Source organism: Xenopus laevis, chromosome 6L, assembly GCF_017654675.1.
Source record: "Xenopus laevis strain J_2021 chromosome 6L, Xenopus_laevis_v10.1, whole genome shotgun sequence".
NCBI lineage: Eukaryota > Metazoa > Chordata > Amphibia > Anura > Pipidae > Xenopus > Xenopus laevis.
Window position 1 is genome coordinate 11,222,775 of NC_054381.1, and position 12,301 is coordinate 11,235,075.

General features: G+C 39.7%; 1 protein-coding gene across 1 annotated transcript in view; it reads left to right on the plus strand.

The window, feature by feature from the left end:
- The window catches only part of oxsr1.L (oxidative stress responsive kinase 1 L homeolog), a 66,031-nt gene that overhangs the window by 34,528 nt on the left and 19,202 nt on the right, over positions 1–12,301 (plus strand). Inside the window, 7 exon segments of the mRNA NM_001093445.1 lie at positions 40–148; positions 258–399; positions 5,421–5,476; positions 5,836–5,945; positions 6,660–6,761; positions 11,301–11,434; positions 12,236–12,284. Coding sequence (NP_001086914.1) covers positions 40–148; positions 258–399; positions 5,421–5,476; positions 5,836–5,945; positions 6,660–6,761; positions 11,301–11,434; positions 12,236–12,284 — 702 coding nt within the window.

Consider the following 12,301-nt stretch of genomic DNA (forward strand, 5'->3'; position numbering starts at 1 on the left):
TTATTTAATGACTTTATCCTCCTATTTGTCTCTCCTCAGAAAGAAATCCAGGCAATGAGCCAGTGCCATCATCCCAATATCGTCTCCTACTACACGTCGTTTGTGGTGAAGGATGAGCTGTGGCTGGTAATGAAGTTGATGAGCGGAGGTAACACTTATCATTGTTCCAGGCCCAGTTCTCGTGTGGATTAAAGGGGAAGTATAGCCACCGTTTATAATATAATCACCATCTTGCTGTTTGTTTCTTGCCTGGCCAGGTTCAGTGCTGGATATCATCAAACACATCGTTGCCAGAGGAGAACATAAGAACGGCGTTCTGGATGAAGCGAGCATTGCCACCATGTTAAAGGAGGTCCTTGAGGGACTCGAGTATCTGCATAAAAACGGACAGATCCACAGGTAGGGGGCGACACATCCCACAGGATATTTTAGTCGTCTATGGCTGTTACATGGCAGGGCTTATTATCCTTTATACATTCAAGGCTCCTGACTGATGGCAACTCAAACAATGGGGCCTGTAGGTTCCTGGCCACTGCCATTCATTATTGTATCATCTCTTTGTCTCTATGGGAAAGGTGGATGGAGGTAGAAAACCGATAATGATCCTTCTGGCACCCGGCATTCTTCTCACTTGTGATTGGGTTTCTTATGCCACGCCTGTGCTGAGGGGTAAATTTAAAGGAACAGTAACACAAAAATTAAGTGTTTAAAGGACAAGGAAAGCTAAAATATAAGTAAAGCTTTATGACAAGTCTGGTAGACTAATCACTTGCATAGTATAGTAAATCCTGTGTCCTGTGTACAGCAGCAGGAATTCACTAATATAAATGGTCAGTGTTATTGAAAGAGCAACTGGATGTTTTATTGCTGCTCCTTTACAATCCTCCCAAGGTTGTACAGATGGTGCAGTTTTATTTGCCAATTATCCTGTTATTGTTTGTAGGGATCAGCGCTTAGCCACTGCCGGCTCATTAGCCACTTTTTTTTTTAAATTAGATTTTCTTTGTTAGTTGTGACATTTAAATGTTATGCATTCCATCATGTTGATTTTAGGGGGTCCCTAATGTATATTTTCTCCGTTCAGATGAAAGTCATTGGCCTGTGAGCTATTATTTATCTGTTATGCTCTGTGTGCAGCTGATTAGTTTACAATCAGAGCATTAGACTGATCAGTGCTTGACTGACCTGTAGCCAATGTTGCTCTCAGGTATTGTCACGTCCCATACAATCACCTGGCCATACCCCTGACTCACACATCACACCCCCAGTTGGCCTAGGAATGGGCTGTGAAGGTGGCAGGTGTCTTTTCCAATCAGTCTCTGGAACAAGGTATACACAGTGCTACGTAATATGTTGGCGCTATATAAATACATGTTAATAATAATAATAATAATAATATTGGTACTGGAAAGAGCTTATATTATAAGGAATTAAAGGAAAACTATACCCTCAAACAATGTAGGTCTCTATGAAAACACATTGCATAAAACAGCTCATATGTAAAACCCTGCTCCATGTAAATAAACCATTTTCATAATAATGTACTTTTTTAGTAGTATGTGCCATTGGGTAATCATAAATAGAAAAATGCCAGTTTGGTCAGATTTTTTAATATGCCACTTAATTTGATATAAACCATCTGTTGCTCAAGTATTTAGTATTGGGGGTAAAGTTTTCCTTTAATTCTCTGTTTTAAGGTAGCAATCAGTGTCAGACTGGGTGATCTGGTTCCCACCGGGCATGCAGACTCAGGGCCCCCCAAGCTGCAAAGTCCTCTCTGAAGCCACACACCCCCAGTCACGCTTGTGCGTTACCTTATTCCTGCGCATCAGTGTGACTGGGGTCAGAGAGGGAGGTAAGAAGAGGAGGTGCAGGGAGCTGGTCTGGGCCGGTGGGACCCAAAAGAGTCTGGGCCCACTGGCCAAGTCCGACCCTGGTAGCCATACATAGGCAGATTAAAACTACAGCTTGTTGGGCCCGGTTTCGGGCTTCCTGCCGACCAATATTTGACCCTTAAAGGGGTGGTTCATCTTTAGTTAACGTGTCGTATCTTAAAGAATGGCTGATTCTAAGTAACTTTTCAATTGCCTTTTATTTATTTATTTATTTATTTTTTATTATTTCTGAACTATTTGCCTTCTTCGGACTCTTTCCAGCTTTCAAATGGGGGTCACTGACCCCATCTAAAAATAAATACTCTGTAAGGCTACAAATGTATTGGTATTGTTACTTTTGATTACTTATCTTTCTGTTCAGGCCTCTCCTATTCATATTCCAGTCTCTTATTCAAATCAATGCATGGTTGCTAGGGTAATTTGCACCCTAGCTACCAGATGGCTGAAATTGCAAACTGGGGGGGGTGCTGAATAAAAAGCCAAATAACTCAAAAACCATAAATAATAAATAAAAAGTAAGCCAGCTGCAAATTGTCACTCTCTACTACATCATAATAAAAGTTAATGTTTAATTGTCCATAGAGAAAAAGCCCTGGCAAACCCATGTGGTCCCCTCCTGACAGGTCTACAGTAGCCTCATTGAGGCCAAATGATTGGATCAGCCCGATTTACCCCAGTGCCCAAAACAAGCGGGTCTTGCTGTATATTCCCAGCTTTCAGAGAGTTCACCTCCCGTTGGCAGAAGATATAGGGACAGGGAAAGGAATGTCTGTATTCTATATGAATATTTGCCCAACTCTGAATCATCTAGAAATAAAATGCCCTGAGTGTTTTGGGAAACTAAAATGAGACCCAGCACACAGTGAGCCTTCGTTACACCCAGGCTACATATTCATCTGGGAACTGGGCTAATATTATTTGCTGGGCTGTCAGGATGCCAAACAGAATGTTTGCAGTTTAAAGGGGTGGTTCACCTTTAAGTTAACTTTTAGTATGTTATAGAATGGCTAATTCTAAGCAACTTTTCAATTGGTCTTCATTATTTATTTTTTCATAGTTTTTAATTATTTGCCCTCTTCTGACTCTCTACAGCTTTCAAACGGGGGGTCGCTGACCCCATCTAAAAAACAAATGCTCTGTAATGCTATAAATGTTTTATTATTGCTACTATTCAGGCCTCGCCTATTCATATTCCAGTCTCTTATTCAAATCAGTGAATGGTTGCTAGGGGAATTTGAACCCGAGCAACCAGTTGGCTAAAACTGTAAACTGGAGAGCCGCTGAATAAAAAGCTAAATAATTAAAAAACCACAAATAATAAAAAATTAAAACCAATTGCAAATTGTTTTAGAATATCACTCTCTATATCATACTGATGGTTAATTTAAAAGTGAACAACCCCTCTAAATGCCCAATGAAGTGTATAAAGACGTTGTACAATGTTTGTGCCAGGCTCATGCCGAACCAAAATCCGAATCCTGCAAGTTCACTGATCTGTGAAAGGAAACGTGTCCGAATTCTTGTACTTGCCTTAATCCCTTGTTCTTGTGCACCTAAAACATTTCCCATGAGTACAAAGTCCCTAGTGAACATTTAGCCCAAGGGGGGGGGGGGGGGTTAACCGAGTCAGGTTAGTTTTCTATGGGAAAGCAGAATGCACCAGATAAACACACCCAATCTCCCACGCTGTCACACCTCAATGACATACGCTGGCTTTAACCCAGGAGCTATGACATCATCACTGTGCAGATTTATAGCAGGGGGACTATATAATAATTCCTATGGTGTTTTATTTATCGGGAGATCCTTCCAATTGTAACAAGGGTCTCCATGGAGGTTAGAAGAAAGATGGCTTCATCTTAAAGGGATTCCAACACTTTTTTTCATTTCCATTGATTTCAGATAGATCACCAGAAATAAAGACTTTTTCCAAATACTTTCTATTTTCTATGTGTGACTGTTTTTCTAATAATGAAGTTTAAAGTTTTATTTTTCACCTTCTAAAGCAGCTCTGGGAAAGGGGGGGGGGGTCACCGACCCAGTAAACTGTTCTAAATTGATACATTTAGTTGATATATTTCTTATCTTTGTCCCTGCTGAGCTAGAGTCCTGCAGTGGGTCGGGTACCCGCAGGTTACCCGCAAAAACCTGCAGTACCCTGTGGGTTGCGGGTAGAAGTTCTGGGTGTGGGTATAGACACGGTTCTGCGGGTTTGTGGGTCGGGCTGTGGGGTCTTCTCAGTAGCGATTTTTACTCCTTTTTTCTGATCACGCCTACTTCCGATGATGTCACATCCGGTTTACAATGACAGCACTTCCCGATTCTTGATGGTCAGCGGGTCCGGTTTGCGGATAAGTTAGTTGCGGGTCGGGTAACGGGTCCAAGCGGGTAAGAATGCGGGTCCGGGTTGCGGGTACGGGTCGGGTGCAGGTTCCAAAAAATGGACCTGTGCAGGACTCTATGCTGAGCAGAATCCCTGGGTTTCATTACAGGCAGCTGTTAGACTTGATACAATAGTTACTAATACTCCAGAGATGCTGCTGAGAAATGGATCAACTCAATGTTGCAAAATTGTATCAGTTCAGAGTCCCTCTTTAACGGGCACCAATCTATGATGCACATAAATGATTTCATATAGAAATGCTATTAGTCAGCGCTGATATATGTCTATGACTCTGTGGATGACAGTCAGCTGTGTGGGCGAGTGATGGACCAGACTGCACTTAGCTGCACTTAAAGGAAAACTTAACCCCAGTGGCGTAACCAGATGTTGCTGGGCCCCACAGCAAATTAATTTTAGGGCCCCCAACATATCCAGTGTTTGTCCTGTTTTACCAATATATGTTCAAATTGCTCATCAATGAGAGCCTCATGGGGCCCCCTGTACCTCCTGGGCCCCCCTGCAGCCGCAGGGTCTGCTTCCTCTGTAGTTACACCCCTGCTTAACCCCCAAAATCAATATTCAAGCAACAGATATCCTGTGCTTGAATGGCTGCCCCCCATGGCTACACAGCAGCTTGTTTATATAAACTATAGTAGTACTTATCTGTTATCTACTGTGTATCCTGTGCTTGAATGGCTGCCCTCATGGCTACACAGCAGCTTATTTATATAAACTATAGTAGTATTTATCTGTTATCTACTGTGTATCCTGTGCTTGAATGGCTGCCCTCATGGCTACACAGCAGCTTGTTTATATAAGCTATAGTAGTATTTATCTGTTATCTACTGTGTATCCTGTGCTTGAATGGCTGCCCCCATGGTTACACAGCAGCTTATTTATATAAACTATAGTAGTACTTATCTGTTATCTACTGTGTATCCTGTGCTTGAATGGCTGCCCCATGGCTACACAGCAGCTTATTTATATAAATTATAGGAATCTTTCTGAAGCAAACCACTTTTACCAGTGCAGGCTAACAGTATATTATATGTTCATTTGAAATGCTTTTGTCTGTTAGTGTTACTGTTCCTTTAATTTGAAAGCTCAATGAACAAGTTGTAATAAAATCTCCTTTCCCACAGGGATGTGAAAGCTGGAAATATACTTCTGGGTGACGATGGATCTGTACAAATAGCAGGTAAGCTTTTTGAGTACAGAGCAGGGGCGTATCTATATATAGGCAATCGAGGGTCTGTGCCTAGGGCAGCAGATTGGGGCGGCCTTTGGGTGCCTAAATAACTGAATATATTTTTAAAAGAAGAATTCAAAAATGTTTACTTACTGCAGGGGTGGGAGTGAGGGGTGTAGGCCTCGGAGCATAGCAGGCCTGGTATAGAGGGGATTCAGAATACAGATACACTGTTGTGTGAGCTTGTCTGCTGCCTCGTGTGGCTGTTCCCATAAAGAACCATTGTCAGCATTCATTTCAAGGCAAGCTACCAGCCCATTGGCCCAGAGGCTTCTGCACATGTGACCTTGTCTGTCTTTCTGTTCTAGACTTTGGTGTCAGCGCTTTCCTGGCCACGGGGGGAGACATCACACGGAATAAAGTGCGGAAAACATTTGTAGGCACCCCCTGCTGGATGGCACCAGAGGTCATGGAGCAGGTAATAATATCACCGTGAAGAGATTCACGAAGGGGCTGCTTTCTCAATACTCAACATATCATTCTTACTGTCATTCAATGATTTGTTTGCACTAAAAATCAATCATTTGCATTAGACTTCCAATAAATGTAGAAATTAATGCCCAAATGTAATAAAAGCCACTAAGTTTGCCGAGGAGCAGTAACCCATAGCAACCAATAACGTGTTTGCTTTTAAGCAGGCGATCACTAAATGCTATTTGCTGATTGGTTGCTATGGGTTACTGCACCTGGGCAAACTTTGTGCCTTTTGTTACATAAACCCCTATGTGCTAAAATTGCATCTGAAAGCTTGTCCTAATAATGTTTTTATCAATTAGAGTGTAAAATAAAAAAAATGATTATAATGAATAGAATGTGAATTAGATGCATTCAAGGTTTTTTTACGGTTCTGTTTGATCTTTTTTTTATTATATTTGCACTTTTTATAATTTTGAGTGGAAAAAAAAAATAGTCTCAAATGTACAAATAAATTGTGATAAGCAGGCCTCTAGGTGTATATGCAGCATTTTAATCTATTTAGAAAATATATCTAATATATAATTCTTATGTTAATTCCAGGGTTTAAAATCAGATCTTGTCCCTTTTACTTGCGCTAAAGGCTGATTGGGTATCTCTTTCATTTAAAGAGACAGCGACTCATGGAATTTTTCCTTGTGATTTTGCTCTTTTGTAGGTGAGAGGGTATGATTTTAAAGCAGATATCTGGAGTTTTGGTATTACTGCGATAGAACTGGCGACTGGAGCAGCCCCCTACCATAAATACCCTCCAATGAAGGTGAGCCCTGACAATTGTTTTTTTTTATGCTTATGGTACAGAGATCTTCTAGAAGTAAATATGAAGTAAACCCTGTGATGCATTAAATGAGCCAAGGCAAAACCTGGATACAGAATTTACTTTCTCAGAACCTATTATTTGGTCCCCTTTAGGTTAGTTAGCCCTTGCCTACTTTGGAAAGATCTGTTGTGTAGGAATCCACTATTAATACTTACTATTCCACATTTAGCCCTTTCCTTAAAGGAACAGTAACACCAAAAAATTCAAGTGTTTTAAAGGAATGGCAATATAATGTAGTTTTGCCCTGTACTGGTAGAACTGGTGTATTTGCTTCAGAAACACTACTATAGTTTATATAAACAAGCTGTTGTTCAGCCATGGTGGCAGCCATTCAAGCACAGGATACACAGTAGATATCAGATACGTACTACTATAGTTTATATAAATAAGCTGCTGTGTAGCCATGGGGGCAGCCATTCAAGCACAGGATACACAGTAAATATCAGATACGTACTACTATAGTTTATATAAATAAGCTGCTGTGTAGCCATGGGGGCAGCCATTCAAGCACAGGATACACAGTAGATAACAGATAAGTACTACTATAGTTTATATAAACAAGCTGCTGTGTAGCCATGGGGGCAGCCATTCAAGCACAGGATACACAGTAGATAACAGATAAGTACTACTATAGTTTATATAAACAAGCTGCTGTGTAGCCATGGGGGCAGCCATTCAAGCACAGGATACACAGTAGATAACAGATAAGTACTACTATAGTTTATATAAACAAGCTGTTGTTCAGCCATGGGGACAGCCATTCAAGCACAGGATACACAGTAGATATCAGATAAGTACTACTATAGTTTATATAAACAAGCTGCTGTGTAGCCATGGGGGCAGCCATTCAAGCACAGGATACACAGTAGATAACAGATAAGTACTACTTTAGTTTATATAAACAAGCTGCTGTGTAGCCATGGGGGCAGCCATTCAAGCACAGGATACACAGTAGATAACAGATAAGTACTACTATAGTTTATATAAACAAGCTTCTTTGTAGCCATGGGGGCAGCCATTCAAGCACAGGATACACAGTAGATAACAGATATGATCTGGAGAATCCCATAGTATACTACAGAGCTTTTACTACACACACTGTCCCACAGAGCAGGCCCTTGGAAGAATAAGCAAACATTCGTGGGGTTCAATTGAGTTTCTTTGCATGCAACTTCTGTTGTGCAGGTCCCTTTAATAGGTACGAACCAGCCCCTACTTGTACCCCCTAAAGACATCATGTCATATAGGTGTGTCCCTTAAGGTTGCTGTTTCTGTTCTCTGGGTTTTTCTGCACGTATCATTTTACTTTAAAAAGCCATAAGTGGAATGCAGATATGAGAGGGTAGCCACATTCCTTGCTGTACTAGTTACCCCCAGGCTAGGGAGAAATTCCAGGCTTTGTTGGAGCCTAAATAGAGGAAAGGTACAACCTAGACTGCAGGAGTTTTACAAATGAGCTGAGCTTGGGAATAGGGTTCTGTGAAGTCTTTTATTGGTAGAGATTCCACACTGCTGTTCCCTGTATAAGAGATTGTGTAGATAATGGATTCCAGGCAGCTCTGTCTGACAACATCATATATTTGGTGCATTAATAAAGTCCTGTAAATAATATCATAACTATGACATCATAGCTGCAGATTAATGCCAGTATGATGTTACAGCTGTGACATCACACGTCCAATACTATAATATTTGTATGCGATGTTTGTTGAGCGGGTGCAGAGGAAAGTGCCAGTTAGGCACATGTTACAGTTCATTGAAGCGGCAGTTTGTGTTACTTCGTGGAACTTGCCATCCTGTTGGGACAGGAACATGATGTGTTTCATCCTGATGAACATTAACAGAGATATTAATAACCACACAGATGCCCTCAGATGAACTTCTACATATGGGACAGGGAAAGGCAACATCATATACCGCAGCCACTGTCTCTACCTGGGTGTGTTCCCTAGCAACAAGACAGGATGTTCATTCTGTATTCAAATTGAACTTTTAATTTAAAGGAGTGGTTCACCTTTAAGTTAACTTTTAGTATGTTATAGAATGTCTCTTCATTATTTTTATATAGTTTCTAAATGATTTGCCTTCTTCTTCTGACTTCCAGCTTTCAAATGGGGGTCACTGACCCCATCTAAAAACAAATGCTCTTTAAGACTACAAATGTATTGTTATTGCTACTTTTTATTCCTCATCTTTCTATTCAGGCCTCTCCTATTCATATTCCAGTCTCTTATTCAAATCACTGTATGGTTGCTAGGGTAAATTGGATCCTAGCAATCAGATTTCTGAAATTGCAAACTGCAGAGCTGCTGAATAAAAAGCTAAATAACGCAAAAACTACAAATAATAAAAAAATTAAAAACAATTGCAAATTGTCTCAAAATATCATTCTTTACATCATACTTAAAGTTAATTCAAAGGCGAACAACCCATTTAAAAGGGTTGTTCACCTTTAGATTAACTTTTAGTATGATGCAGAGAGTGAGCATCTTAGACAAATTGCAATTGATTTTTATCATTTGTCGATTTTGAGTAATTTAGCTTTTTACTAAATTTGCAATTTACTGCAGTTTGCAATTTCAACAGTTTGGTTGCTAGGGTCCAAATAACCCTAGCAACCATGCACTGATTTGAATAAGAGACTGGAATATGAATAGGAGAGGCCTGAATAGAAAGATGAGTAATAAAAAGTAGCAAAAATAATAATTATGTAGTGTTACAGAGCATTTGCTTTTTAGATGGGGTCATTGACCCCCCGTTCTAAAGCTGGAAAGAGTCAGAAGAAGAAGGCAAATAATTTAAAAACTATTAAAAATAAATAATGAAGATTAATTAAAAAGTTGCTTAGAGTTGGCCATTCTATAACATACTAAAAGTTAACTCAAAAGGATCGTTCACCTTTGAGTTAACGGTTAGTTTGATGTACAGAGTGATATTCTGAGACAATTTGCAATTGGTTTTCATTTTTTATTCCAGTTATTTAGCTTTTTATTCAGCAGCTCTTAAGTTTGCAGTTTTAATAATCTCGTAATGAATAAAAAATAAATACTGAAGACCAATTGAAAAGTTGTGTAGTATTGGCCATTGTATAACATACCAAAAGTTAACATAAAGGTGAACCGCCCCTTTAAAGGACTATATTATCATTTTTTATTTTTCCTTCAAATAAATATTAAAGGGAAAAGAAAATGCACTTCTATGCAACTTCCCAATATACATATACAGATTTATCAAGGGTCGAAGTGAAAATTCAAATTAAAAAAAAAATTAATTTTGAGCTATTTTTTGTGTACTTCGACTAGGGAATAGTCCATATTCGAAAATTTGAATATTGAAATTTATCCTGTACTGTCTCTTTAAAAATTCAACTTCGACCATTCGCCATCTTAAACCTGCCGAATTGCTGTTTTAGCCTATGGGGGACCTCCTAGAGCCTATTTGGAGTCAATTGGTGGACTTTGAAAAATCTAATTTTTTTTAATGAAAAAACTTTGAATCGAATACGACATTACTTCGATTTGTGCGAATCTAATTCGAATGAAAACGGCCTATTCACCCCAAAAAATAAATTTTGGTTGATCTTTTTTTTATTCGAATTTTGAAGGTTTTTTTTTTTGTTTTTTTTTTAGTCGAAATTCGACCCTTGATAAATTTGCCCCTAAGGATACATTGCAATGAGTTTATAGCACTTTGTAAATGTATTTGCTGTTTAAAACAGTTTGTGCAGTCTCTGCCCTGCTTGTTCCTGAAATAGTGTAGCGGAAGCCAACTAATTAGCTGACCCGAGAAGAGCCGGCTTCTGTTACATTGTTTTAAGAGTCAGACCCAGATGATCGAAGGGGATGCTGCTTTCAGTTGCAATTAAATTCATAAAAAGAGAGTTATAGGGTGGTCCCCTTTAAACTAATTGTAGTCATATAGTTTAATTCCAAAGTATGGACCAAGTCTGCCCCCTGTTGGAAATAGCCAGTTCCTGTGTTATAGATGAAACCTTATTTTATCTAGTCACAAAGGCGTAGGGCTGGGTAAAAAGCACCCCAAAAGATCTTTATTGTGGTCCTTAATAGGTATATGGTTCATTGATTTATTTATGGTCAGTTTATGCAGTATTTATCTAGATAACTATGCAATACAAATAATTGATGCACAGAATCCACTATTTTGGGATTCAACAAAGTCCCGAATCCTTTGTAAAAGATACATGTGCAGATTAGGGGTAAAAAGGCAGCCCCAGCAGTGCGCAGCTAAAAAATGTTCTTACTACCTTGTTTGTATGACAAAAAGTCATGATTTAAAGGACTTAGCTGGGCCAGGCACTTGGATTCGGCCAAGATCTGAATCCTGCTAAAAAAGGCAGAATCCTGAACTGAATCCCGGATTCGATGCATCCCTAATACAAATAAGCGGAAGCTGGTCACCACCAAGTATCCATCCTCTTTGGGCGGCATGTTTTAATTATTGGGCTGCTTTCATTTTCAGGTTTTAATGTTGACTCTCCAGAACGATCCCCCGACTCTGGAAACTGGGGTACAGGACAAAGATATGCTGAAGAAGTACGGCAAGTCTTTTAGGAAAATGATTTCTTCGTGCCTTCAGAAAGATCCAGAGAAGAGGTAACACTCGCCTTGTATGTACGCCCCTCCCCCCCTTGTTTAGGAATGTTTTGGGCTCTCCATTTTACTAGAGCAGCCAAATCAGTGGGGTACATCCAATCATGAGAGTTAAATGACGGCAGTTATGCATCAAGCTGTGCCTTTCCTTTACAGGAGAATACTTAATTGATATACCCCACACAAGCACTGAGTGGAAATATGCTTCCACCACACTGTGTTCACCTGTGTCTTAAGGTGGACAAATTAGTTTCATATGATATTCGCTGCGTGTATGGTGGGAAATTAGACTTTAAACTTCAATATTAGAAAAACAGTCACAAATATAAAATAGAAAGTAATTGTAAAAAGTCTTTATTTCTGGGGAACAATCTGAATCCAACTGAACTGAAAAAAGTGTTAGAAGGTGAAGAACTACTTTAAAAAATCCAATTGGTTTGAGGATTGCTACAATGAACCAATGCAGTCCTCAATCTGATTTTTAAACCGCCTTTTCCTTTGTTGTGAACCAATCGTTGAGCCCTAGGGCCCACGATCGGATCAGCCCAACATCGCCCACTTCAAGGTGGGCATATCGGGGAGAGAAAGTGGATCTTCATATGTATGGCCATCTTAAGGCATCAAATAAATCCCTAAGTGTTTTTCAGACTAGCCCCCCCCCCCAAGCCTAGGCACTGAGCCCCCTGATTTGGGATCTACTGCTCTATACATGACCCCAAGCAGTTAGACAGTTGAGGCTTAAGGCATCACTGCATTGAATGGGACAAATAAACATCACACCATATTTGATTTGTTTTCCAATAGGCCCACATCAGCAGAACTGTTGAAGCACAAGTTCTTCCAGAAAGCTAAGGTACGTTGATGACTACA